The 24,922-nt window shown below is 30.5% G+C and overlaps 1 protein-coding gene across 1 annotated transcript in view; it reads left to right on the top strand.

Annotated features, from left to right (window-relative positions):
* LanB2 (laminin subunit gamma-1) overlaps positions 1–24,922 on the top strand; it is a 771,247-nt gene that overhangs the window by 361,306 nt on the left and 385,019 nt on the right. Inside the window, exons 3-5 of the mRNA XM_075373886.1 lie at positions 853–970; positions 4,858–5,041; positions 6,020–6,150. Coding sequence (XP_075230001.1) covers positions 853–970; positions 4,858–5,041; positions 6,020–6,150 — 433 coding nt within the window. The remainder of the gene's footprint in view (positions 1–852; positions 971–4,857; positions 5,042–6,019; positions 6,151–24,922) is intronic.

Here is a 24,922-nt window from a genome sequence, read left to right as displayed (position 1 = left end):
GTGGACACTTCCACTCTGTTGTTTTTCTGTTCAACGGTGAGGTTTTTTGGAATAAATTTTGCACAAACTATTGAATTTGAACCATATTTAATTATTCTGAAGTCATTCTGACAGTTAATCGCTGGTAGTACCGTCTCAAGTCTCTGATTCGCTCAACATTGTCGTCACATTTTGATGTTAACGGTCTTGCAGAGCGTGGATCGTCTGCAACTGATTCCCTGCCATCTGAAAATGCTTTAAACCACCTAAAAACTTGAGTTTGTAAAAAAGCGTCATCTCCAACCGCCCTTTTCAATTTTAAAAAAGTTTCAGTAGCATTCTCACCAAGTTTAACACGAATAGTATCACTCATTGTTGTAACGCAAAACAAAAACACGTTTCACGAAAAGTTTGTTTACGTCTCACTTGGCAACAATAGACTAAAAATATAAATACCTAATATAAATCAACTGTTCATATAACCATATATTTACTAGTAACTTAACAGTGTTTCCACTTTGACTGGCAAAATGAAAGGATTATTTTATTTTATTTTTTCTAGTTATTTAATTGGTTTCCTAGGAAACATATTTTTTAAGAAAATAAATATTTTCAATTATTGTATATATGTTTTTCCAATGAAAGAAAGAAATGTATTAGCTAATATATCCTACAACAGAACAAAAAAGTTCTTATTTAGTATAAATTTAAATCTTAATTTAATCGAATTTCTGTGAGAAATTTCTGTGTTAACATTAGCATAATATAAAATAATATAAGTGCATAATATAAGTGTTTAGCATAATATAAAATTAATTTTTTTCATTTCATATACTCGTATTTAGTTCTCTAATATTTATGTTTTTGTTTTAGGAAAGGCGTACGATATAACATATGTAAGGTTAATGTTCCACACACAACGACCAGAGAGTTTCGTAATTTATAAAAGAGTTACAAAAGATGGTCCGTGGATACCCTTCCAATTTTACAGGTAGGCAATTATTAATACATCAGTATTGCTGAATGCCTAGTCTCTTATTTGCAAGTTGCAATGTTGATCTAATATTACTGGTTTTCACAAAGGTGTGTCAATACAGTACTAAGTATTATGGATGAAATTATGATTTTATTTAAATTGTGTTGTTAATCGTACTTTCCTTTTGAAGAAATTTAATTTTTTTTATTTTTCTAATAAAATAGATAGTACAATAATGAAATTTAGATTTAAAATTTTATTATAACTTAAAAAGGATGTAAATTTCTTCGCCTGAAAATTGCACCCCACACGTGAATGGGCGATGTGAGGATTATTGGAAGTCTGTAGTGATTATTCCGACTATTAACGTAACCACTCAAATGAAACCAAGCCTCAAATGTAAAAAATATAATCCAACACTTTAATGTTCTCCCAAACAAACTGATTAAATTATTGACTATAGTGGAGCCTAGCAGCATAATCAACTGGTTGTAATTCATGTGATACATGAATTTGATTTAGCTTTAAGTTAAATAGCCGGGTAGCTTTAAAGATACTACACAGAGTGATTCCTTTTTTTTCGCTAATTTTCGTAATGATTTGTTAGGTAAGTTTAAAATGCTTATCCTACAATCTTCCAATATTTCGGCACTAAGTACTGAACCATTTCCGGCTGTGTCACGATTACAAACAGAACCAGTCCCTATTATGCCTTTATTTAATAGTGAATTGATGATTTACTTGGTGCATTCCCGCGCGAAAATCGGTCCAGTATTTTATTAGTCTATCGGACACACACACGAACATTGTCTTTTATATAGTGTGTTTGTATATTTCTTTGTATGTTTCGTATATATCTCGACACAGGCGCCACCTAGCGGGTATAGGTTTTTCAAAATATAGGTTTTTCTAAATATTTCTGGCTTTCGGTTGTCAGGTTTCAACAGAAATATCCATTTTGACTAGTTTTGACGTAACGTATAGACGTACGTACGTACGTATCTCGCATAACTCAAACGATTAAAATAGGATGTTGAAATTTTGTATTAGAACTGTTGAAACATATAGTTGTGCACCTCCCCTATTGATTGCAATCACTGAACCAAAAATGTGCAAAAAGCCTAAAATCCAAAAACATTTGTATTTTGAACTTTTTCTTAAGTGCAGTAATAAGCCCTCATTGAGAGCTTTTCACCGATTTGTCAGAAGTGGTATTTATTTTCATTGGTTCCAGATTTATAGACAAAAAAACGTTTAATTAATGAAATATTGGATCTTACAAGGGGAAGGCACATCGGTTCGAATCAGACTTCGTCTCCTATTCTTTTTTTAAATCTTTTTTCAAACTTTTTTTTTAAATTTAAATATATTGATTATTAAACCCGTGATTGTAAACAAAACATTGCAATAAAATTTTGTGTACTTTTAATAATGTGTATATGTAGTTTAATAGGCATTATTACATATGTGTATATATAATAGATTTGGTGAGACATTTCAAATTAATTGAAAATTATAATTTAGAATCGTATTATTTTTTGGTTTTCTAGTTTAATTTCTGTTTACTTTTATCTACATTAAAGTTAACTACAGAGTGACTGAATAATAGACCCTCACAAGAACAATATCCACTGAGGCATACATGCTCGATCTTTAATAAATTGTAAAAAATTCTTAACTTTTAGTTCCTTTTTTTTACTCCTCTGATATTGTCAGACAGTATTTTCCCTAAGTCAAAATGATTAAGAGAAGATAACAAAATGATGATCAACTACAATATCATTGTCATGATAATATCATGATCATCATTTTGTTATCTTCTCTTAATCATTTTATTTTTTCTTTGGTTTTAACACTTTGTTCCTCTTTATATTTATTGTCTTCTTTTAATTTTTTATTCCTCCTTTGCAATCAACAGAGACAGTTGATTTGTTTAGTGTGAGTTAATTTTGTGACACCTTCACATCATTATAAGTAAATCATAAACCTAATTTTAAATTATTAATTAGCATTTTAAATCATTGTTATAAACATTCGTTTATAATAACTGACTGATTATTAGAAGTTATTATTGAAATACAAGTATATTAACTGAGGAAGTAAGAAATAAGATGTTCATTCTTGTGCAATTAAACAGGCCTGTGACGTTAATTTGTTCTAATAAAATGTAACAATAGTTTAATATTTTAATTTGCTTTATTTAATGTTGTATCATTGTCTATCATCTGTCCTGAATTATGTGAACTGTAATTACAGGTCCAAAATACCAGTCAATCTTTTTTGTCAATAACTATTAGCTATTTTTATATTTTTTTTTAATGTTAATTGATTGACTGTAATTACAATGGACCTTTTTGTGTCTACTGTTATTTGTTTTTTTTCAGTATTAATTATCAAATAGTTTATTTATTTCTGTATAATCAGTATTAAGACATAGTATTGTATTTTTGACATGAATTTCAAATTGTTCTGATTTGTTAATTTTTTTCTACAATGCTACATGTTTGTTTGCATTTTATTTTATAAGAAAAAGGAGATTTCTTTTTATTTGAATTTTATGCCATATTGTTTTTGTAAAAATATTATTTAACAACTTTTCATTTGCTAAACTACTGGAAAATAATTAGCAATAATAATTAAGAATGTTAAAGATAAATAATGAAAAATAAATAAAATGAGAGAACTTGGATGTTATAAATTACTTTGATTTTAAAATTGATTGTAGAATTATTACCCAATTCCTGACCATAAGTTTTGCATTTTTATTAGAGCTAATTACCAAATTTTGGACTAAATCATTCTACTTAAGCTTCAACATTTCACGCTTTAAATATAAAGTTGATTGGGATTTCCATTTTTATAATATTAAAACTGATGAAGATTCTAAATTTAAAGATAGTTTTGATATCTTATTGAAATAAGATATTTGATTTAATGTACAAAACAAAAACTCTTTTAGGAAAATAAAAGACTGGCAAGAGGATGATGACAGATAGATAACTTCATTACATTAATGTAATGAAATTAAATTAAATGTATTACATTAAATGTATTGTCATCTTCTGGTAGTCAATGTTAAAAACTAAGCTATTATTCTGATATCATTTAAATACAAAGAAACTTTATGTATTCCATTAATTACATAAAAGAAGTTTCATGTCGTCATGGATAAATTAAAATTTCTTACTGTGTGTTTGTGTGTGTCAGTAAGTGTGCATTTTTTGTCTTTTTCTCAGTGCATATGAAAGAATATATTCATTTATGCATACTTGTGTGTTAGCATTTACACAGCATAGCCATACTGAAAATTTTAAAAAAATTTTGTTTTTCATTTATACTGAAAAAGAGAAATTATTTTACATTATCTTTACAGAGTTTTAATAAATTTATTATGTTGAACAAGTTTCTGACAATTTTGAGCTTTGGTTATCATACACACCATTTGCTGAGTAAAATCTGAAATCTAAAATGAGAATAAATCTAAAATTTTAAACTTTCATTTATTCTTTTGGTCATAAGGTGATGCATGTCTGCCGTGGGTAAACTACTCAATTTCAAGTCCTGTAAATTCTTCTTCACAATGTTTTTTTTATTTAACATATATGATCCATTTATGGATCATATATGTCATATATATCATATATGATCATATATATCATGAGTATGTCATTAACTGACATACTTATTTCTATGTAATGACTTCATATGGGTATTATACTTACCAGATTAATAATCCAAAACAACCAATTCTAATTCTCGGTTATCATTTTAATGTAATTTTGTAATGTATTTTTTAATGGTTTATGAGAAAAATAATTTGGTGCATTTATTGCTTATTTAAATATTTATTTTATATAGTATTTTATTTATTTATTCATTCGTATATACATTTTTTTATACAGTGCAACTTGTCGTGACACATATGGCCTACCAGACACAGATTATGCTCGTCGAAATGAGGAAGCAAGAGCATTGTGTACAGCAGAATATTCAGATATATCACCACTCACTGGAGGTAATGTTGCCTTTTCAACATTAGAAGGGCGTCCATCTGCTAGTTCTTTTGATTCTAGTGCTGAATTACAGGTACTTACTATGCTGATATATTTTAATTTTTCATTTATAATTACATTATTAATTCTTTTAATGAATTTGAATGGAACCTGATGAAATCAAGTATAGCCTTCTTGAGAAAGAGAGAGAGAATTAGTCTTTTAAGTTCTCTCTTCAGGGCTGTCCTTAAATTGCTCACTGCATCCAAAATCTACATCATGTGGATTTTGGTGGCCAGGAATGTGAACCTTCCACAACTGATCCATTTCTTAGGAAAATGATGATTTAAGTGAGTGGAAATGGCACAAGATAAGTGAGGAGGCATGCCATCTTATCCTCACTTATCTTGTGCCATCTAAAGGTGAAAGTACAAGCATGCCTTTCACCTTTTCTTGAGGATTTATTTGTACCCAAGTATGCTTATTGCATAAATTGTTGACACCGTCTCAAGTGAAATTTGCCTCATCAGTCAGTAAACAATTTGTACTTGTAGCATACTTGTAAATTTGTATTCTGCCTAAATACAATACAATACAAATTTGAAGCTGTATTTGAAAAGTGGAAGTTTTTATATTGTAGTAAAAAAGAAATGATTAACCTGAAAAAAAAATTAATGTTGTTTCAGTACGACTGTGTTATTTTAGGTTGAAATAACAAAGAATGATTTTTAAATTTATCCTAATTTACTGATAAAAGAATGGACTGCGTGTGCTTAATTTAACTGAATATGTAAATGTCTTTTTGTGGTCTTTACGTAGTATAATCTTTTCTTTCTTGTTGCCATTGTTACTATACTTGTTACTACTTGATATTATTGTTACTATACTATTCATTATTGTTTCCCATTCCTAGTTTCAGCTAAAATAACAATATTATTAGTGAATATTGATACCCGTTCCTTTCACCTTGGACTAATAAAAAAATGAAATAAAATCTTTTCTTTCACAGATTCTATTCTATAAATTATTCTAATCTGAGATTCAATTAATTTCATTTATATACTGTTTCCAGGACTGGGTAACTGCTACTGATATTAGGATTACCCTTGATCGTTTAAATACATTTGGTGATGAAGTTTTTGGTGATCCACAAGTATTAAAGTCATATTTCTACGCCATATCAGATTTCGCTGTTGGTGCCAGGTATGTTTGGATATAATACTCATTCCTTTAATTTTAAGTCTATTTTAAATTAAACGCATGAAATTGGAACTATTATGTTTAATAAGTAATGTTAAAATAATTTTTTGTAATTGAGATGTTACAATTTTCAGAAAGTTGTGTGATGTAATATTAAATTGAAAAGATTCAATTTGTGTGATAAGGTAGCCTTGAGAAGGGCTGTTGGATTCGAGCCATCAAATCGGATCAGCTCATCCATTGGAATCACACCGAGTTTCCTCTGCACCGAGCTTTCCCTCAACGGCAGTTGTGACCCCACTATAATTTTAGCCCCCAGAACCCTGCAGTGTCAGGTCGACGTCTTGGGTCAATGTGGCCTAGGCAGTTTCACATGAGCTGTGCATGATCGGCTGGCTCTGTCTTAACCGCTTCGCCTCCTGGTGTTAACGGGCTTTGTGCTGGGCCAGCCAGCCTACTATTCTGGCTGGGATGTCGTTATATCTGCTCCGAGATTTCACGTTGGAGCAGCCAGAGGCTTCCTTCTTTCTTGGTCTGCTCCTGGTGACTGCTCCTGGTGATGGTCTGTGAATGAATGCTGAACGGAATGCAAGGATATATATACATTTATTAATGGCAGAGCGTGGACAACTCCCTTGCTGCTGGTTCTTTCTTTATTATCGGGCGGATATTTGTTTTCGGCTTGGGATTCTCTGGTCTGCGTGCACATGACCTCAGGTGCCGGGGTTACCAGGATGGAGACCTTGCTCTTACCTTGCGAGCCTTCAGCTCAGCGATTCTTCCTCTGCAGTAGGGCAGGTTTCTGCTTCAGAGACTGGGTTTTTTTGGTGACTTTCTTAGCCATCAGAGTGTGTGTGGGGGTTTCTAAGGTTGTGGGGGGGGGGTTGCTGCAGTATTTTTTACTGCCATCAGTTCCTCTTGTGGTCAGTGTATGGCCTTTACCCTGCTGATGACTGACTTCACAGTAATAGGCCATCCAGTGTGGTGGTCTGTAGCGCCCCTGTGGTAGGAGTGTTGCAGGTTCAGTTGGCTTGGTGGGAGGAACGTGTGCGCCGCTCATAGGTGGTAAGTTACCCCGACACCGACATCTACCGGCTAGCATCGCGCTCGCCGATTGTAAGCACATCACTTGGCAACACTATTTGACTTTGTTGAATTAATTAAATTGAAAAAAAAGCATATAAAATCCAACAAAACAGAAATAGTGATTAGACCATCCCTTCTTCATTAATATGTATAACTTCTACCATACTGCATATTGTGATACTGCATATTGAACCTAATTCTTCTGAATTTTATATGTAGGAGCATATAAAATAATTTACATGGGGATTTTCAAATGACCAATATAAACTGTAAAGATTAGTTAGGTAGTTTCACTTTTAAAATTAACATCAGATGCATGCTCTCTGTTATGTTCTTCAATTCAAATCCATCATATATTCAAGCCTGTTGTTTCAGTGATGATGTTTTTCATTTTTTCTGGTTTCTTTCCGTAGACTCTTGCTACTAAATAAATCCATAAATAAGTATCACTTGCCTACATATAGAGAAATTAACTGCCAGTTAATATTCATGTCATGTATCCATGTTATAACATGGATATAACATTCATATCCATGTTGTATCCATTCGGATTCTTGTGGTACAAGATGGTATAATAATAGTTATCAACTGTTCATCCTGCTACTGAATGCTCAAACTTATATTAGATACAAAAGTATTTAATAGATTTTCAGTAATACAAAATATTTAATACCACTTTCAAATAATCTCTAAAGGAATTTGCATATTATGTGGCATATTAAGTTTTCTATAAGATTTCCTTTAAACATCTTTGACAAATTTACAATCAGTGAAAGCATAGCAGATAAATATGTTCTTCTGCTGTACAAGCTATTTTTTATATTTATGAAAATTGTTCATTTTTTTTACTTACATGATTTACTTTAATTTCAGAGTTTCTCTGAAATATCTTCATCAGATGTTAAGGATATAAACGCTAACTTTAGAATCTTTTTATTTTTGTTATTGGTTATTTTATCTTAAAACTCTGAAATATCTTCATCAGATGTTAAGGATATAAACGCTAACTTTAGAATCTTTTTATTTTTGTTATTAGTTATTTTATCTTAAAACTGTTATTGGTTATAAATTCAGTGAACATAATCGAGTGTTCCAAGAGGAGTACTTAGAATCATTATTCATATAAATGTAAATATCATTCAATGTGAAATTTTGACAAATGTAAAATTATTTTTAACCATGACAATTAGTGAGTGGTTCTGAACTATTTGAATATACCGTATCATAAACAATCACAGTATTGCTATACTTCACCAATCAGGATTATCTCAGCAAATAGAAATCATGAAAATGTAGACCACTCGAATGTTTTAGTTTAACAATATTTTATCTTCTTTAACTGGATGTAAAAACAGTTATTACTACTGTATAAAAGTTCTTCATTGCAAATACGTCTTATAACGACATTCATTCATAGTGTTCTGCCATTAAGGCAGGTCCTGTCATGCCTGCTGCTCTGCATCTTCTTCTATTCTTTGCTAACCTCATTGTTTTCACATATTATTTTCCTAATCCAATTCATCATTTGAAACCTCTTCCTTCCTCTTCCTTTCCTTCCATCACCAAGCCTTCCATCGCATCCACAAATAAACACTATCTCATACAATGTTCTAGCCAGTTCCTTTCCCTATATTCAATCATATTTAGCATTTTCCTGTTCTATCCGATTCTCCTCAGTACTTCATTTGTTGCATGATCTGGCCATATGACAATTCGTTTACTGTCTGCCTTTCTTATCATTCACAAAGACCATTATACTCCAAATAAAACCCACGTTATGGATCCATAGAGCATCACACTCCAATAAAACATTTTACTAATCTCTTTCTTCAGCAGTCTTTTCTTCTTATTAAATGCCTGCTTACTTCTTGATATTCTTGTTTTAATTTCTACTGTTTCCTAAGTACTGAAATTTCTTCACCTGCTCTAAAACTTCATTTCCTGCCTTAATCTCAATCCCTTCTTCTCTTCCACCCAATACCATAAATTTTCTTTTCTTTTTCTTGAACCTGACTCTATATCCTGACTTTCACAAGCTTCATTTAAGAAATCAAGCATTTCACTTAGTTTACTTGGACCCTGTGCCAGTACCATCATGTCATCAGCAAAATGTATACATTCTATTCTTTTTCCCCCAATCTTTATTCTTCTTTTCCTATTCAGACAGCATTTAGTTATTTTTTCCAGATATAAGGTTGGTAAGAACAACAGATTTTTCTAAATTATTAGTAAATCTGTTTTACTTGAGTCAGAATTCTAGATCAATGTATAATGTATTCATACGTGGTTTAAAAGATGTGAAATTTTTATTGATTGAAATCTATGTGTTCTGGTTCGTTTGAGTGATACCAGTATTGCAATATTCTGGAAAATTTCCGTGCTCTTATGGGATATAGTAGATTATGCATTTTCTGTTATGCCAATGTCAATTAATATCGTAATTTATTTATTGGTAGCTATTATACGCAGCAAAAATATTTTTTCTTATTAAATTCACGAATATGTTCTGTAGAACTATACAAACGACTGTTTTAATGTTTGTTTAATTTTAATTTACTGGTTTAATTTTTGTGTTTCAACTAAATGAACTATTCTGGATAAACATATAAAAACAAAGATTCCAGGTAAGGAACTTCTACATACATTATTATTATCTTTTTGTAGTAGCAATAAGACCAACTATTCTGGATAAACATATAAAAACAAAGATTCCAGGTAAGGAACTTCTACATACAGTATTATTATCTTTTTGTAGTAGCAATAAGACCAAGGCATTTTCTTTGATGGTGTTTGTTTTTACCCATAAAAACAATATTTCCATTTACTGATTAGATATTTTGTGTATGCGCGGAGCATGATAATTATTTTAAATAAAACATGGTAAATGATTTACTTTACTTACATTTGACTCTCTGTGCTAGAAATGTCTCTTGTATTCAGAAGATTTTAATTTTATTTACCATTATCTTTGTAGGTAGATGAGTAAATAATTATCTTTTCGTCTCTATAAATAATTACTATTTTTTGTTTATTTTTCTAACAAAACTAATGCAAAGTGACGTTTGTTTCTATGGTTTCGTATTTCAATTTAGGTCCATTATCTCGATTCTCCGTTTTAGTGTTTTTAGTGTTAACCGTTCTCACATTCAGAACAGAATTTACAAAAAAGGAAGTAATTTCGTAGCTTAAATTTTGCTATCTACGAGGTGCTACCCAAAAGTTCGGGGAATTTGAATTTCGCGCGCGAACCATTGCTGGTACGGCCTGCTGCCGCTAGATGTGGCTAACAGTACTCTTTGTGAATCAGTGTTCCAACTGCTGCATTGTTGTGTAACGTTGTGTCTTACTGCTTCGGCGAAGTTCTAAATGGCAGATTTTAAAGAGCAACTTACTGCTTCGGCGAAGTTCTAAATGGCAGATTTTAAAGAGCAAAGAACCTGCATCAAATTTTGCTTCATGCTTAAAAAAACCGGTGCAGAAACCCATCGCATGCTTGTAGAAGCATTTGGTGACAAATGCTTGAGGAAGACTATCAACAAGCGCACCACCGGAAAATATCGCGAAAGTGCGAGAGGCTACGAACAATCCATGATGTTTGTGCCCAATCGTACAAATATCATAGGTCCGTGCAACGCATCTTGTCGGACAATTTGAACATGAGATGCATTGCTGCAAAATTAGTATCGAAACTGTTGAACAGCGACTTGAAACATCGCGTAGCTGTCTGTAGTGAATTGAAAAATTCAGCAAGATATGACCCTAACTTCACCTCCAACATCATAACCGGTGATGAGACATGGGTGTACGGGTATGACCCTGAAACTAAGCAGCAGTCGTCGCAGTAGAAGTCGCCAAGTTCACCGCGGCCAAAAAAAGCACGCCAAGTTCGCAGGAATGTGGAAGCCCATGATGATTGTTTTTTTCGACATCAAAGGCATTATCCATAAGGAATTTGTTCCTCTTGGTCAAACTGTCAATGTTCTATTGTGAAGTTTTGAAGCGGTTACGTGAAAGCATTAGGCGCAATCGTTCAGATCTGTGGGGTAACAACAGCTGGGTTCTGCACCATGACAACGCGCCCGCGCACACATCGCTAGCCGCTCGGAATTTCTTGACTTTCAAAAAGACGGTAGTGATTTCCCACCCACCCTATTCGCCTGACTTTGCCTCGTGGACTTTTTTCTCTTTCCGAAAATAAAATTTCAATTGAAAGGCCGTCGTTTTAACACAATTGAGGAGATTCAGGAAGAAACGCAGAACGTGCTTCGAACACTTATACCTGCATGGAACACTTTCAGGGATGCATGGAATGATGGGAAAAACGCTGGGATCACTGTATCAATGCCCAAGGGGATTATTTTGAAGGAGATAGTGGAAATTATACGTTATGGTAAGCCATTTTATTTTTATGGTAAAATTCCCCGTACTTTTGGGTAGCACCTCGTATTCGTATTTCTTTGGCAAAACAAGCAAAACGTCTATGTCCGTGTATATGATTATGTACAGTTTTTATACATGATTTAATCGACATTCCTTACTAAAAATGTAAGGAATGGTTATTAAATATATTCGATAGGTTATTTATTTTTTGTTTTCAAATTAATAATTTTGTGCATTAAAGCTTGAAAACCTTACTTGTGAAGTAAATAACGCCTCACCTTTTCCAAATCTGGGAACAAATCCACTAGTTACTGTCGGTAATCAATAAATTATATAAAGCGCCTATCAAACCGAAATTAATAAATGATCTGAGAATAATTAATTCTATCAAAATAATTTATTTTAATAAAATAATATTAATATAGTGCAATATAATAATACTTTACACCTATAGGATCAAAATTCTTTATATTTACAGTCTGTACAAAACGTTCTAGGACTGAGGCAATAAAAACCGAACTAGTGGCGCAATCTTGTGAGCGAGATCGTAACTTACCAACAAACCTTTTGAACGATGTAACCAAAGCTCATTCAGTTTTTAACATGTTGCAAACATTATAGTCTTGTTTTTTGCTCAGAAAAAATAAAGATGGTATAGAAACGGTTTGATAATAAAACAATCACATAGTGATGTTTCGTTCGCATTTGTTCGAGCGGTTTGCTGGTTTTTATAATGGTCGGATGTCATTAAAAAACGATGAGAAACGATTAGAAACGTCTAACTCGTATGCGTAAGTTACTGAATGAATGTTTTCTACTGTGCGTGAATTACTCTTGCTGTCTACTAAGATATTCTGAAACGTTTATTCGACCTAATTCGTTGCGTGCGACCGTATTTTCAACCAAAAAAACCAAGGTTATTACTTCATGACATCGCACTAGCATACTCAGTTATCAGTGTACAGCAGTTTTTCCCAAACGACAGGTGACAGTGGGCATTTTTTTTTTCGCGCGTGGGCATTTTTTAAATTAATATTCACAAGTGTTAATACTTATTAACAACATTGCTAAGTTGGAGTTGGGTTGATAGATTATAGAAAAAAAAAACAAATAGAAATGAAAATTTTTGCATTGTTTTAAAAAATTTCTCAACCCAAGCCTTTAAAATAAACTTAATTAACTTTTTTTGTTATATTAACTTTTTTGTTTATTAACTTTTTGTTTCATATTTTTAAAATATTTTTTGTCCAAGCATATTCATGAAAACTAGTAAATTTTATTCATTAATGTAATTTTTACTTCCTACCTTCAATTTTAAAAATAAAAATGTTAAGAAGTGTTTTTGTTAATACTTTGATTCCTATTTGTTAATATTTTTTAAATAAATATTAAAAATTATGGACACGTATTTACGTGTCCATAATTAATTTGTTAACGGTATCCCATTTAATTTTTATTGGATTATTTATTAATATTTTTACACATGATATTTTTCTTAAAGAATTTGTTTCAATAATTTATTAAATAAATAAAAAATCTTTATTCAGCTACATTTGTCCTCTATATAGTACTCTATATATAGTCCTCTATATATGCACGTACTTTCTGTGTTACCTCACAGATAGCGGTTATGTGATACTTTTAAAATGAGTTTAATGAAAAAAGATAACCTACTAGCTGTGCACGCTATTTAGACCAGTTTCGGATTTACTTCGAATGCTGTAAAACAGATGGCAGTTGTGTCCTACTTATCATTCATGTCTATAGAAAAACGCTTTGAGATTCATTCTGATTTAAATTTGTAATTTATCGTTAAATTATTCTACGTTAAATTGTTAATTAAACGTTCATTTATTTTTCACATTAATATTAAATTGATTAATACCACTACTTCGTAGTGGTAGCCGCTACTAATCCACTAAAATGCAATGCTATATAGAGCATCACGAAGTTTTGGTGATGTGAAAAATTTATAAAAAAAAGAATTTACTGTTAAAACTGCTTAAAAAAAAATGGAAATTACACAGCAAAAATATTTAAATAATTACTTAGATAATAATTTTTTTATTAATGACAGATTATTTTATTTTAATAAAGTTAGTGGCAATAAAATAAAGCAGCCGATCAATAATTCCCAATATTGTATATTAGTGTTTAAATCATTCTGCAAGGTACACTAAGTATATCGGGTACTGTGAACGTGCTGTCGTTAGGAAAGATTTTCTGTGAATTTTGGTACAGCTGCTGCGGTAGAATAAGAAATACGTTTTCTGAATTTCAGGATTCCAATTAGCCCGACTTTTCACAAGCTTTGCGAAACAGGTTCACTATCTAATATTGGTACCAGCTATAATTGATGAAATTATTATCGATGCAGTTCAACACAGTCCAGACGTCTTGTAGCGGATCAGAGTTTCATATTCGATGGTTTGCAAAACATTTAAACAAAACAAGTTTTATCCTTATCATAAACAACCTGTTCAACAACTACATCCAGGAAAACGTCCGCAACGCTTGAAGTTCTGCAACTGGTGGATTACAAATCGACCACTGTACAAGTATGTTTTGTTTACCGACGAAGGAAATTTCACTCAGAGGGCTTCAACAACTTACGCAACAAGCATACATGGGCAGAAGTAAATCATCAAACGGTGGAAAACGATTTAAAATAACTGATTTAGAGTCAGTGTTTGGACCGTCAATGTTAATAATCAACTGTTTACAATAAACTTTTTGGCCGTTCATATTACCTGCCGCTTAAGTCCCGAATACTTTCTTCATGCATAATTGCCGCAGCTACTTGAAGTTGTTTCTCTAGCGCTGAGACGTAAAGTATATTTCCAGCACGATGGCGCGCCTCTCCACTTCTCCTGTGCCATTACCACTCACTTAAATCATCATTTCCTTGACAAATGGATTCCTGGCCACCGAGATCGCCTGATTCTAACACTTTTAGATTTTTCCGAAAAATATTGTATACAAAACAAAAATACATTCTCGTGAGGAATTAATTGTCCACATTATGCATGCGGCTGAGCAACTTAAGGACAGCCCTGAACAACTAAAAAGAGCAACAAAAGCAGTACAGAAGCGTGCCAAGAAATGTTTTGAATATTGCGGGCTCATTTTTAAACATTTATTATAAATTCGTATGCACTTTGACCTACCGTTCTGTTTCGAAATAAAATTCAAATTTTTCCAACATTTCTTTGTTTTATCCAACTTATCTTTCAACATTTTATTAAGAACTAAATTTCTCTACAAGTCTTGTTTAAATAGTTTATCTGATTATTACCCATTTAACAAAGTTATTTTGTACATCAGTTTACTCCAATTTATTAAATTAATTTACATCAATTTATTGGTTCTTACTCCAGATTTATCAAAAACTATTACAGATATCTATTTTATTCAATTTTTCAGGTTAAAAACCATAAAAAATCACTAATTTTGATCCTTAAAAGTTCCGTTCTACCTCATTTCATCGGTCAGTGTAACTGAAAGATAGTGTGCTTACCAACACCAATCTTTTGTCTTTACTCCAGATTTTGGAAAAACTACTAAAAATATTTTAATTCTGACCTTTAACAAAGTTATTTTGTACATCAATTTACTCTAATTGATTGGTTCTCACTCCAGATTTATTACAGATACAATTGTATTACAGATTGTATTACAGATACAATTCCGGGACCGATTCTGGGATCTATTTTATTCAATTTTTCAGGTTAAAAACCATAAAAAATCACTAATTTTGATCCTTACATAACGTCCTAAAAAATTCCGTTCTATCTCATTTCATCGGTCAGTGTAACTGAAACATAGTGTGCTTACAACACCAATCTTTTGTCTTTACTCCAGATTTTGGAAAAATTACTAAAAATATTTTATTTTAATTCTGACCTTTTTTTCTATTTTTCAGGTCAGATTTCATATAAAACCTCTTATCCTTTAATTTGAGTCCCAGGAATTACAGCCTGACATCGTTTTTTATTTTTACCAATAGACCATGTCCTAAAAGTTACATTCTTTGTGAATCATTCTATACGTATTTCTCAAATTCCTCAGTACCTACTGATATGAGTCTCAGTTTTAGATTTTTACTAAAAACTGATTTCAATGATTTTTGAGCGTAATCTACTTTTCAATAGCTATTGTGCAATTACTTTTTTCCAAGTTTATTCCTATGTTCTGATAAAAAAAACAAGTACTTACTGCATATTATTATACATATTGTTAAAAATAAAATTATACGAAATGTAAGATATATATATAAATGAAAAATAAACAACGATTAAGCCTAAGTGAAATTCGTGCAGTTAGTTAATACGTATATACGAGTATATATATGATTCTTATATAATACTCGTGTGTATATATATATATATATATATATATATATTTAATATATGTTTAAGTATACACAAGTGCAGTTTTATCTGAACTATTTTACATAGAAACTACAACAATTTTCTTTAACATAAGTTACGTTCATTTCAATTTACCTCATTTTACTGATCCTTTAGTTGAGATTAGAAGTTTTATATTGTTGTTAGATGGTATATATAGTTAATAAGATTTATATAAACAGTTCGTAGTAGCTTTAATTTATTTTTTTTATCATATCATTCTATACAACATTACCTTTCATGAATTTATATTAGGAAATAATGCTATGTTAAGCAAAATTCATTTTAGCTTTTTAAGCTTACATTACTTTATTTGCATCTAGTATATATATTTGTATCTCTGAGTTTGTTTAGTTCTGAATAATTTACTAGGTCGTGAATTAGAATAACACATTTATTCCCGCGCGCGCGCACGCACACACACACACAAACACACACACACACACACACACACACACACACACGCACACACACACACACACACACACTCACTCGCTCACTCACTCACACCACATTCAATACTTTAGTATATGGTCTTGAAAACATGCATTTCCTTAATCTGTTTAAAATCAGGTGCGAGTTGTAGCGTCTCGGCCTTTCATCCGGAGGTCCCGGGTCCAAATCCCGATCAGACATGGCATTTTCACACCACACTCCACAAAAATTGTTGTTCATCTCATCCTCTGAAGTTATACCTAACAGTGGTTTCTGCAGCAATATTATTTATTATTATTATTATTATTATTTTAATAATATTTCATTGAATTTTTTTGTACAAAACAATATTTTTAATAAAAGTGTAGTTTATTGTGAAATTTAAGTCTTTTTAGATATTTCTTTTTCTTATGAATAATTCCCAGTTGCTTAGTAAATGTTTTATATCTTAAAATTTTTGTCAAAGATTTTTTTATCTTAATTTTAAATTGCGTTGTATGGTTTGCAATCACTAATCTACGAATCGTAATTTTTTTTTAATAACTTATTGGCATAATTTAAATATTATTTTTTTAGATATTTATGTTTTTAAAACACAATTTTAATGTTATATTGATAGAAAAAGAGATTAGCAATATTTTTTTAAAATCCTCGAAGGAAAAAGTTCATAAAATCTTGAAAATAAAACAATCAGGTATTAAATTAAAGAAGAAACAATTGCAGAACGGTAAATTAGTACGATAAGAAAATATTTAAATATCAAAGAAAATATCAAGTGATATTCTCATTCCTGTAAATAAATAAAAAATTTAATACGAAGTCAATTATTAAACATATTAGCTTATACGTCTTATGAATCAGGTATCTATTTCTGGAAAGGCATTGCCACTATTTTAAACATCAAAGTTACAAATAATCTATGGATGAAGCCGTTACTTGATGAAAATCCATCATAACAAAAATAAACAAAATATGTTATTTGAATTTCACAAACTTTATTATAAAATAACCGCGACATCTGTTTCGGTATACTTTCTCAGATGTTACGAGCAGAATACAACAAAGAATCCACTGAGAAAAACTCAGAACAGAAAAAGAGGAGAGATTTAAAAATAGTAGATGAATTAATAAATGAAGAAAACAGTATTAAAAAACAAACAAAAATTAACAAATATATAAATCCTAAATGTCTTAAATTTGAAAAAGCAATAATTTTCCTTGAATAACTTTTCAACACAAGCTGCAAATCCAGATATACATAGTTAAACAAAGAAATAGGAGTAAGGTGCTGCTATAGCCTAGGTAACCAAAAGAAAATAGAAACTGAACCCTTTTAGTAAAAAAAACAAAATAAGATAAATGAATAAAATCATCCTCAAAAAGATTAATATAAAAAATATATAACAAAACTAACCAAAATATTTAGGGTATTTTGTATTATGTTCGTAACATCTGAAGAAGGTACTACTGTGTACCGAAACAGCTGCCGTATTTTTAAAAATAAATTTTGTGAAAATTTAATAACGTTTTCTTTATTTATTAAGTTGTAGCATTCTGAAACTAAAGAATTGCCCTTTGATTTAACAAAATTTGAATTAATAGATTTTGATGATGAACAGGGTTATTCAAAAACATTAGATTAACCTGAAAGTGAAAATGTTTAGCCGTTGAAGTCAATCGTAATACATTAACTGAATTAATACAGGAAGTTAAATAAATATTCATCTAGTTAGATATTCAATAGGCATCAAATGAACGTCATCACGGATGTATGTAGCCAAATAAAAATTTAAATTATACCTGATTTAAACTACCACAAGCAAAGATCGCTGCCCCTAAAATGTTTTCTGGGCCTTTTTTTCCATGCCTTGGTTAAAGTTTTATGTAAAATAAAAGAACCGAAAAATTGAATCAAATAGAATAGCTAGAAGCAGGATAATAATCTAATTCGACACTTTATCACAATCAAGAATATCGTACACCGTATTCGGTTTAACCGAATAAATAATAAAATGTCCATACAGATAATATTTTTTAGTATTTTTGATAACTTAAAATGTCATTAGTTTTATTAATTACCTTCTCTTTCCCCCGTCCAGCGTATTTTTTCCCCCATCTTCTGATCACTTCTGAAAAAACAACTAAATACTTTCCATTCACCGACTAAACTAGAAAAGGGAACGAACAAGGAACGTTCTATACACATGCGGAGTAAAAAAAAACTACCTACCATCAGCATACCAGGTCGGCACTGCGGGAGCTAAAGTGTTCTATCTCCCTCGCAGCCTCGCGTGCAGCTATGTGCACCTGCGCACAACAGCCAATCATGCCTCTGGAACTGTGAAGTGCACAGTTCCAAACAAAATTTCTGTATAATTTTCATAAACTGAGGGATGGCTATTGACATTAAGCTTAAGGGTTATATATTGTTCAAGTATAAAGAAATAATTAAAAAAAGGAATCATATTAAATTTTATCGATAATATCAAGTGGAAATAGGGAGTACTGCATTTCCACAGTGCCTGTACGCAAGCCCCCATTGAATATTTGTATTGTATCGAATTTTTGTATTCTATATTTTAATCAATTTTGTTGCTGCCAATAAATAAATATTCTTAACATTAGCTTACCGTAATTTCTAATTCATTTATCTTTTATCAGTACTTCGTACTGATAAAAGATTAATAATAAAAAAATTAATAATAATAAAAGATTAATCTGAAAAGCTGCATCCAGGATGGATACAGCTTTTTAGATTAATCAAATTAAGAAATTTGACCTCGATCCAAATATGCGCTATTAAAAAATTCTTCATTCTTCTCTAATGGTTAATATTTTTTTATATATAACGTAAAAAACTGTTTAAAAACAATTATTTTTCATTTCCAAGGTTTTAAAATTTAGTTTCTTAGCAACGAAATAAAAATTAATATTACAAATATTTAAAAAAAAGAAATATTATATTTTATTTTGTGATATGATTAACAAATAATTTTTCATTTCACGATCCTCTCGGATTTTTCATTAAATTCATATTATTCGTATGGTTTGTAGCTGTATTTATGGGTTTATGTATTATTTATTTTAATTAGTCTACGGATAAAAGTAAGTTGGAAGATATGTTGAATGACATGAATTTATTTCTAGGAAAGAAAGTTACTTTAAAAACAAATAATATTAAAACAAGGTGTGACAAAAAAAATAATTTGATATTAACATAAAGGAATACGTCTAATCTATAATCTGAAGAATTTTCTTATTTAGGTAGTAAAATTACAAACAATGGATGAAAATTCAGGCTGGCACTAGCAAAGAAAAAAAAAAATTTGTTTGAAATAACATATCTAAGAATCAGAAAAAAGATTCTTGAAAATGTTTGTATGAAATGTAGGGTTTTGGCAGTGAAATATGAATACATGGAGATTAGAAAAAGCAAGAAGAAAATACTAAAGGTCTTTGAAGTGTAATGTTAACAGGAGGATTTGAAGATTTGGTGTGGTGGTAATATTCGAAATGGATTATCTTAAAACGAACAGGAGAGGAAGGAAATTTGTAGCAGAACCTTTTAAAAAGACAAACTGCAATTGGGGTTAGCCTTGTTTTAAGACTTCCAAGTTTTTGTTAATTAAATAGTTAAAGAGGCAGCATCCGTGGCGCGAATGGTAGCGTCTCAACCTTTCATCCTGAAGTCCCGGGTTCGAGTCCGGTCAGGCATGGGATTTTCACACCCTACAAATATTGTTATTCATCTCATCCTCTTAAGTAATACCTAACGGTGGTCCCGTAGGTAAAAAAAAGAAAAGATAACTGCAGGAAAAGTAAAGTTTATAGGCTACAATAACTCACCAAAAAATCGTTTGTCTGGTTGTATTCATTATGGCAAAGAACATTTCAGCAGTTTATTTAACAATTTTTTATATATTTTTTTTAACCTCAGGGACTACCGTTAAGTATTACTTCACAGGATGAGATGAATGACAATTTTCACATCCCGGTCAAGTATGTGAAAATGCCATGCATGACGGATCGAACCCGGGGCCTCCGGATGAAAGCCGAGACGTTATAACTTGTGCCATGGAGGCCGGGTAACTATTTGTATTTACTTTTTATAAATATTTATTCTTTTGTTTTGTAACACAAAACACTAAAATAAATTTAAACGAAACTAAAATCACATTTTAGTTAAGACACATTTTGGCATGTTTTGTTTTTAATAAACTTTCAAAATAAAATTCTGTGCAGGTTTTGTGAAGTTTTATGTGTTTGTTAAATGGTAATAAAATAACTTTGGGGATAAAAAAACACATTTTTTTATGTTTGACATAAAATAACAAAGTTATCTTTTGTTTTTTGTTCTAGATTTCTCCAAAACTACTAAAAATACAGTTTTGGGACCTATTTTTTCTTTACATCTTTCAGAACATATGTTTATATGAACCTTCTCTATTTTCACCAGTAGAACATGTCCTAAAAGCTTTTTTTTTCTATTTTTTTTTTTTAACCTACGGGCCCACCGTTAGGTACTGCTGCAGAGGATGAGGTGAATGATTTTGTAGCGTGTGAAAATCCGCGAGATTCGAACCGGGTGGGATTCCCCGGGATTTGAACACGGGACCTCCGGATGAAAGCCGAGACTGAAAGTTTAAAAAAGCCGAGAAAGAAAGAAATAAAAAATATCAAACCAGTTGATTAATAACTCAAAAAAAAAGTTATTATTATTAGTATGGGTTTTAATTATTTTAAATAAAGTCCGACCTAGGGTTTGAATTCCGGTCAGGAATGGAATTTTTCTTATATCTTAAAAAAATAATCTCATATAAATATATAATAATTGACAGTTCATACTCGTAGTTACGTTATGGTTAATTAAATAAATGAAATGATTAAAAGAAAACCTAACTTATTCTAAAAATATTTTTTTTAGGAATAATTTTGTTGATAGCCTACTAGAGATAAATCATAGAAATAGCATATTAATATAAATTATGCTAGATTACTTTTTTTATTAATTGTAATTTATTATAAGAGGAAATGTACAGAAAACTAAAAAAAACACGTTTTTTTAATATCGTGATTAAAATTACCCGCAAAACATAATTGTTCGTTATTAAATATTTTTTATTCAGATTGACATAAAACCAACATCTACCGAATAGATTATTTTCAATAATTAAACAACCAGTATAATTGAAAAAAGACAGTACTATGTACTAACGGACATTATCAGCACAAATGATTTAGTTTCCAGCCGCCAGAGCGCTACACTGTCGCTGGAGCTGCTATTGCAGTAATTTGTACTCGCGTAAATACAAAGCTACTTGTTTGTATCTTTGGTAATGGTACAAGGTAATAAATTTCCTTTTGGTTAACCTCTATAAAAAATTCTGTTCGGAAGTTTTTGGAGCAATTACTACTAGTTAAAAATGGCCAAGTTCCATCTTTTTTTGTGTTTATACGGGCATCGGCTTGTACCTCGTCTTATTCTTTAAAATAGGGTTTAAATCACCATCAGGTTTGTCATATGTAAGGGTATGAAGGGCCCTTACATTTTATTTAAAAACATCAAAATAACAACAAACATTTAAACACTCATATATAATAGTACAATGATAACACAGGTTGGGTTATAAAATTATAGGCTCTGATACTAAAATAAAACAATAAATAAACACAAAAAGCAAGATGAAAAACGAAACCAACAATGACAAACCAACTTGACAATACCAACATTAAAAAAATAAACGACTTCACTTAGGGAATCCTTAAACTTGAACTGACTTATAGATCTGTTAATAGTCCACTGGCGTGCAGGTAAGCAGCTATCTTTTTTCTTTTCCATTTTCCAAATCAGCAGCAATATTATTTATTAAGTTTATTTATTTATTACGTTCCATCTTTGTATGCTATTTTATTTTTCTTAAAAACTAAATACTAAAACTAATACAAACGGAGATGATATGGTGTTAATTTTGTTGGCTTCACTTAAAGAATTTTATTAAAATAAAAACTGATTGAAGAATTTCATTAAAATAAAAACTGCTCATTGATTTGTTGAAAATGAATTCAGAAGCTCATAAATTTTCACAGTATGTCGGTAAAGGATACATCAATTTTATAGCAGTAAAAAATGAAACCTAATAAATAAATAATTTGTAGTTAAAAAAAAGAAATATATTAGAATTTAATTGGAAAAAAAAACGGGAATTCTTGTTGGAAACAATTCATGAATTCTTGATCACTTATGTTAAGTGTTTTTTTTTTTAATAAATTACAAAACCAAACGATCTCAAATAATACGTATTTAAAATTCAAATTAACTAAAATGGTGATTTTAATCGATGAATTAATTTTACTTTACTTATTTTTGTTATATTTGTCACTTTTTCACCGTTTAAAAGCTGTTATCAAATAATATCTGACGAGAATACGTAACTTTATGTTAGAATAACACAATGAAATAAATAATAATTGTACTTTTTAGTTTTTATTTAGTCTTTTTTTCTTAATTTCCATTATGTCTAAAATAGAAATGTCTTTGAGTATTAATATTCTGCTTTGATCACTAAAAGAACCGTGGAAAGAAGCAGGCAGTGAAACAGATGAAATATGTAACAAAAAAACTATAAAAATCTGAAGTAGCAATTATAGTGTAACAATAGCAACAGTAACTATACGAGATTCAAAAACAAATTGTCTCTTTTTTAAACCGTATACCACATCAGTGAAAAATGATTAAAATTCTATTTCTGGCTTGATTTTAAATTTTTTTTTCTTTTTAAAGTCAGTTCTGTACAATAGATTTTATGAAATTGATTCGGGCGTTTCACGTCTTGTTATAAATTAAAAAAACCGACAACAAAGTTATTGTACTTTCCTGTCGTTGGTTATTTTCTTATATAGTGGGGAAAAATGATACGTGAAAAATATTTTTTGTATCGATATTTTTTTACTTTTTTCTGCTTCCCACCCCAAAAATCACCTTCCAAGAAATTTATTTAATTTTTCTACGTTTTACATGATAAATGGAAGAAACAAAAAAGATTCTCTAAAAGATATACAACCAATAAAAAGATACCTAAGATTCCTTTTTTTGAATTGGGGGGGGGGGTAAATTATGATGAAATTTTATTGTAATATTGCTATTAAAAGTTTAAATAAACAAAAAAAAAAATCAAAAAATCGATATTTTTAAACTTTGATTGGCATCCCCGCCCACAATACTGCCCCTAAAGTATTTTCTTTTTTTTTTAGCCACTTGCATTAAAAAAGATAGCTTTTCTGATTTTTCAGGAAGAGGAGAATGTTGAAAATTTTCTTTTAAATGGTAAGACAAGCATGTATTCATGTACTGAACTACATGCATACCTCACATGCAACTACATTGCATACAACTACATGCAACCCCACTAATATAAAGTGGGGTTGTTTGCAACATTTTGAGAAAATTTATCCCAAAGAAACTACCTGCTGCTACATCCCTTGGAGATATTAACCAAAAGTCTTTTACCAACAAATTATCCCACGTACACGAGTTTCTATACCAAATTTCATTAAAATCGGTTAATCCAGTCAAAAGTTTTATTAAGCTTCAAACACGACAAAACAGGTAGTTTGAACATTACCCCGCATTTTTTTTGTTTTTTGGGATCTCTAGGTTATGAAACGTTGATAAATGCAAAACTCCTATACCCCGTTTTTTTTTTGGACTGAATACTATTCGTTCCTTCTTGCAGTATAACTCTAGAACTATGATACCAGGAAATTAAAAACGAATCCAAATGAAATATTTTACTTTTTGATCGTGTAAAATGTGGGTGAGACAAAACCTTTTAAACCAGTAAGCATTAAACAAATATTAAATGTTTTCCGATTATTGTTTGCGTACTATTGTAAATTGATACAGAAGTTATATCAGTTTTTGAAAGAGGGAAAATTGTCATAGAATCTACTGACAGGCTGATATATATTCCATGTTTGGTATTAATTGTGTGGTGAATATATACCGAAAAATAGATCTTTTATACGATAAGTTGTTGTTTGACAATCATCGAGATTGAAGATGATTTGACCGAAGTGCACGTTCATTCCCGGAAATGACATTGTTATTCTATAAAATAATAAGCACTACATGCCAGGTTTTCTAAGCAAAATATGTAGTGCCATCTTAAATCGTTTCACCATAAAAATATCTGCTGTGTAATGAATACTTTTATTATTAAAAAAGCAATCATCTGTTCAATACTACTCGTTATGTTAGTTCTTAACATACGTTACAGCTATAAGAAAAATCTGATGTGGAACCACATTAGTTACTGGTACTCCTATTAAATTACATATATTTTTTATACATTTATGTAACTGTTTTTACAATCACAGGTTAATAATTATTAATAAATCTATATAATATTTAACTTAAAAAAAAGTGAAAAAAAAGGAAATGAAGTCGGATTCAAACCGATGAGCCT

Source organism: Lycorma delicatula, chromosome 8 (genome assembly GCF_047948215.1).
Source record: "Lycorma delicatula isolate Av1 chromosome 8, ASM4794821v1, whole genome shotgun sequence".
Taxonomy (NCBI): domain Eukaryota; kingdom Metazoa; phylum Arthropoda; class Insecta; order Hemiptera; family Fulgoridae; genus Lycorma; species Lycorma delicatula.
The sequence above is the reverse complement of the archived record's forward strand: the minus strand, read 5'-3'. Positions and strand labels throughout refer to the sequence as shown.